Consider the following 5810-nt stretch of genomic DNA (forward strand, 5'->3'; position numbering starts at 1 on the left):
GATTTTTGGGTTAAATTTTGTGTATTTTTGTCACTCACTGGACGCTGCTCTCCCTCTGCCCCTCCGGGATCCGATCCTGGAAACACCTGAAGATCGCCTGGAAAAGGGGGCGTGGCCATGCAAATTTATGCAAATTAGACACACATTTATTCACATTGACAACCTAAAAACCATGTATATGCAAATGAACCCCGAAATTATGCAAATTAAAGGCATTTCTATGCAAATTAGAGGCATCTTCACAAGGACTATAAGAGGTGTAGCCAAATGGAGGGCGTGGCCATGCAAATGTATGCAAATTAGACACTAATTTATTCACTACAACAACCATAAAACCATATTTATGCAAATTAAATTGAGATTTATGCAAATTAAAGGCGCGTGTATGCAAATTAGAGACATCTCTGCATTGCTCATGAGACATGTATGCAAATGAAAGGCGTGGCCATGCAAATTTATGCAAATTAGATTCAGATTTATTCACAGTAGCGGATCCTGAACTATAGGTATGCAAATTGACTCCAATTTATGCAAATTAAAGGGACGTTTATGCAAATTAGAGACCTTTCCACATCAATCATAATACGTGTATGCAAATAAGGGGGCGGTCATGCAAATTTATGCAAATTAGATACAGATTTATCTGCGTCGGTGATGGAAATGAACTTCCAGAATATGCAAATTACCTCACAGGATATGCAAGTCAACTCATGGATTATGTAAATGACCTCGTTAAACATGCAAATTTACTCGCTGATCATACAAATGAACTCGACAAATATGCAAAGTAGCTCAGTAAATATGCAAATTAGCTGATCAATTATAAACACGAGCTCATTAAATATGCAGGCTTAACCATTAAATATGCAAATCAGCTCATTGAATATGCAATTCGACTCAGTAGATATGCAAATTAACTCCTGGAATATGCATATGCAAATCTAATTCCTTTGAATATGCAAATTAGCTCATGGAAATACATGAACTCATTAAATATGCAAATTAACTCTTTAAATATGCAGATTGCCTCACAGAATATGAAAATTAACCCTTGACTATGCAAATTAACTCCCTGTTTATGCAAATCACACGCTAGAAAAGGGCGGGCAGATGGGAACGAAGCTTAATATGCAAATGAGATGCAAATCACACAGAAATCACTGAGTAAGGAAAGAACCGAAAGAAATGCTGCAAATTAACTCTTTGAATATGCAAATTAAGCACCAAATATGCAAATTAAGCAGTGGAAAGGGGAGATTGGAGGGGTATGAGGTGTGCTATGTAAATGATATGCAAATGAGATGCAAATCTCACAAAAAAATTGCTGAGTAAGGGAAGAACCGCCACAAATAATGCAAATTAACTCATTTAAATATGCAAATGATGCATCAAATATGCAAATTGAGTGGTGGAAAGGGGAGAGTGAAGGGGGATGAGGAGCGCTATGTAAACGATATGCAAATGAGATGCAAATCAGGCACGGAAAAAATCGCTGAGTAAGGGAAGAACTGCTGGAAATATTGCAAATTAACTCATTAAATATACAAAATATGCATTAAATATGCAAATTAGGCGGTGGAATGGGGAGATTGGAGGGGGTGATGATTAGTATGTAAATGATATGCAAATGAGATGCAAATCAGACACAAAAAGTCACGCAGTGAGGGTAGACCTGCTGGAAATAATGCAGAATAGCTCATTAAATATGCAAATTAAGCCCTAAATATGCAAATTAAGTGCTGGGAAAGGGGAATGGGGAGTGATATGTAAATGATATGCAAATGAGATGCAAATCAGACAGAAAATTTGCTGAGTAAGGTCGGAACTGCTGGACATAATGCAAATAGCTCATTAAATATGCAAATTAACCGTTAAATATGCAAATTAAGCGCTGTGAAGGGGGAATGAGGCAGGATATGTAAATGATATGCAAATGAGATGCAAATCTCATACTGAAAAGACGCTGAGTAAGGGAAAAACGGCTGGAAATATCGCAAATTAACTCATTGAATATGCAAAATTACCATAAAATATGCAAATTAGGCGGTGGAAAGGGGAGAGTGGAGGGGAATGAGGCAGGAATATGTTAATGATATGTAAATGATATGCAAATGAGATGCAAATCAGCCACAGAGAAAAATCGCGGAGTGAGGGTAGACCTGCTGGAAATAATGCAAAATAGCTCATTACATATGCAAATTAAGAACTGAATATGCAAATTAGGCAGTGGAAAGGGGAATGAGGAACGTTATGTAAATGATATGCAAATGAGATGCAAATCAGACACAAAAAAAATTGCTGAGTAAGGGAATAACTCCTGGAAATGCAAAATAACTCATTAAATATGCAAATTATGCATCAAATATGCAAATTGAGCACTGGGAAAGGGGAATGGGACGTGATATGTAAATGATATGCAAATGATATGCAAATNCTCTCCCTCTGCCCCTCCGGGATCCGATCCTGGAAACACCTGAAGATCGCCTGGAAAAGGGGGCGTGGCCATGCAAATTTATGCAAATTAGACACTAATTTATTCACATTGGCAACCATAAAACCATATATATGCAAATTAACCCCAAAATTATGCAAATTAAAGGCATTTCTATGCAAATTAGAGGCATCTCCACAATGACTACAAGAGGTGTGTCCAAATAAAGGGCGTGGCCATGCAAATTTATGCAAATTAGACACACATTTATTCACATTGACAACCACAAAACCATATATATGCAAATTAACCCCAAAATTATGCAAATTAAAGGCATTTCTATGCAAATTAGAGACATCTCCACAGTGGTTATGAGAGGGGATATGCAAATGAAGGGCGTGGCCATGCAAATTTATGCAAATCAGACACAGAATTAGTCGCATTTACTATGGCAATCGACTCGCAGAGTATGCAAATTAGCTCATAAGATATGCAGATTAACTCATGCAATATGCAAATTCAGCTCACATAATATGCAAATGAGCTCATGGAATATGCAAATCTACTAGTTAGGCATGCAAATTAACTCTGGAATATGCAAATTAGCTCATCCAGGATACAGATTAACCCCAAAATATGCAAATTAACTGATTGAATATACAAATTACATCAAGAAATATGCAAATTAACTCATTGAATATGCAAATTAACCATTAAATATGCAGATTGAGCGGTAATTAGGTCTGGTATGTAAACGATATGCAGATGAGATGCAAATCACGCACAAAAAAAATTGCTGAGTAAGGGAAGAACTGCCGGGATTAACGCAAAATAGCTCATTAAATATGCAAATTAAGCACTGAATATGCAAATTAAGCGCTGGGAAAGGGGAATGGGGAGTGATATGTAAATGATATGCAAATGAGATGCAGATCTCACACCGAAAATTTGCTGACTAAGGGCGGAACCGCCACAAATAATGCAAATTAATTCATTTTAATATGCAAATTATGCACCAAATATGCAAATTAAGTGGTGGAAAGGGGAGATTGGAGGGGAATGAGGAGGAATATGTAAATGAGATGCAAATGATATGCAACTCAGACACAAAAAATGTTAAGGGTAGACCTGCTGGAAATAATGCAAAATAGCTCCTTAAATATGCAAATTAAGCACTAAATATGCAAATTAAGCGCAGGGAAATGGGACTGAGGAATGTTAGGTAAATGGTATGCAAATGAGATGCAAATCACACAGCAAAAAATTGCTGAGTAAGGGCGGAACCGCCGCAAATATTGCAAATTAACTCATTAAATATGCAAATTATGCATCAAATATGCAAATTGAGCGCTGGGAAAGGGGAATGGGGAGTGATATGTAAATGATATGCAAATGAGATGCAAATCAGACACAGAAAAAAAATGCTGAGTAAGGGTAGACCTGCTGGGAATAATGCAAATTAACTCGTTGAATATGCAAATTAAGCACTAAATATGCAGATTAAGCGGTGTGAAAGGGGACTCAGGAGTGATATGTAAATGATATGCAAATGAGATGCAGATCTCACACAGAAAAAATAGCTGAGTAAGAGAAAAACTGCTGGAAATATCGCAAATTAACTCATTAAATATGCAAATTATGCATCAAATATGCAAATTGAGCACTGGGAAAGGGGAATGGGACGTGATATGTAAATGATATGCAAATGATATGCAAATGAGATGCAAATCTCATACTGAAAAGACGCTGAGTAAGAGAAAAAGTCTGGAAATATCGCAAATTAACTCATTGAATATGCAAATTAAGCACTAAATATGCAAATTAAGTGGTGGGAAAGGGGAATGAGGCGCGATATGTTAATGATATGCAAATGATATGCAAATGAGGGGCGGTACCTGCTGGTACTGGGAGTATTTGATTGGATCCTTCTCGAACACCTCGTACGTCTGAGACTCCAGATTGTCCATCAGGGGCTGGAAATCACCCCAAAAATTAATAATAATTAATTAAAAATTAATTAAAATAATTAATAAAATTAACAGAATAATTAACAGAAAAAAAGGGGAAAAAATTTAACCAAAAATGGGGGAATTTCACCCAAAAAATGGGGGAAAATAACACAAAAAATGGACCCAAAATGGGGAAATTCACCCCAAAAAAATTAATTAAAATTAATTAAAAATTAATTAGAATAATTAATAAAATTAACAGAAAAATTACCAGAAAAAAATGGGGGAATTTCACCCCAAAAAATGGGAATATTATGGGATGTTTTGGGGATATTTTTGGGATATTTTGGTGCTGTTTTTTGGGTCATTTTTGGGTCATTTTGGGATATTTTTGGGATTTTTTTGGGTGTTTTTTGGGTGATTTTTGGGCTATTTTGGTCCCATTTTTTGGGATATTTTTGGGACTATTATGGGATATTTTAGGGATATTTTCGGGCTGATTTTGGGTCATTTTGGGATATTTTGGTCCCATTTTTTCTCCGATTTTTGTGTCATTTTTTGGGATATTTTCGGGACTATTATGGGATATTTTTGGACATATTCTGGGTCATTTTTGGGTCATTTTTGGGCCGTTTTTTCTCAAATTTTTGGGATATTTTCAGGGTAATTTTGGGCTGATTTTGGGATATTTTCGGGGTGATTCTGGGGTTATTATGGGATATTTTTGCAGATATTCTGGATCATTTTTGCGTCATTTTTGGGCTATTTTTGTCCCGTTTTTTCTCAGATTTTTTTTATATTTTCAGGATATTTTTGAGGTGATTTTGAGGTTATTATGGGATGTTTCTCTCACCTGCAGGGGGCTCTGCAGAGAATCCTCATTTGAGTCATTTTTGGGTCCTTTTTGGGTCATTTTGGGTCATTTTTGAGCTGTTTTTGTCCCGTTTTTTCTCAGATTTTTGAGATAATTTTGGGATAATTTTGGGCTGATTTTGGGCTGATTTTAGGATGTTTTTTTGGGTTATTATGGGATGTCTCTCACCTGCAGAGAGCTCTGCAGATAATCCTAAAACCCCATTTTGGGGATATTTTGGGTCATTTTTATCCGATTTTCAGCAGGATTTTTTTTGACATTTCTGGGATAATTTTGGGGTAATTTCAGGGATATTCTGAGATTATTATGGGCTGTTTTTCTCACCTGCAGAGGGCTCTGCAGATAATCCTAAAACCCCATTTTGGGGATATTTTGGGTGATTTTTATCCGATTTTCAGTGGGTTTTTTTCTCAGATTTTTGGACTGATTTTTGTGATATTTTCAGGATATTTCTGGGGTTATTATGGGCTGTCTCTCTCACCTGCAGCGGGCTCTGCAGATAATCCTCGTAGCCCCGTGCGTAGATCTCGTAGGCCGAGGGCGGGGCCCGGTGCTG

General features: G+C 36.6%; 1 protein-coding gene across 1 annotated transcript in view; it reads right to left on the reverse strand.

Annotated features, from left to right (window-relative positions):
- Positions 1 to 5810, reverse strand: part of LOC130587234 (protein arginine N-methyltransferase 5-like) — a gene marked incomplete at its 3' end in the record, with an annotated part of 24179 nt that overhangs the window by 4927 nt on the left and 13442 nt on the right. The window contains exons 5-7 of the mRNA XM_057388204.1: positions 5736 to 5807; positions 4327 to 4404; positions 39 to 97 (exon numbers count right to left, since the gene is read on the reverse strand). Of these exons, the coding sequence (XP_057244187.1) occupies positions 39 to 97; positions 4327 to 4404; positions 5736 to 5807 (209 nt within the window). The remainder of the gene's footprint in view (positions 1 to 38; positions 98 to 4326; positions 4405 to 5735; positions 5808 to 5810) is intronic.

This window comes from Malurus melanocephalus, unplaced genomic scaffold (genome assembly GCF_030028575.1).
Source record: "Malurus melanocephalus ecotype Western Australia unplaced genomic scaffold, MMel_1.1 scaffold_1669, whole genome shotgun sequence".
In the NCBI taxonomy this organism is placed as follows: Eukaryota; Metazoa; Chordata; class Aves; order Passeriformes; family Maluridae; genus Malurus; species Malurus melanocephalus.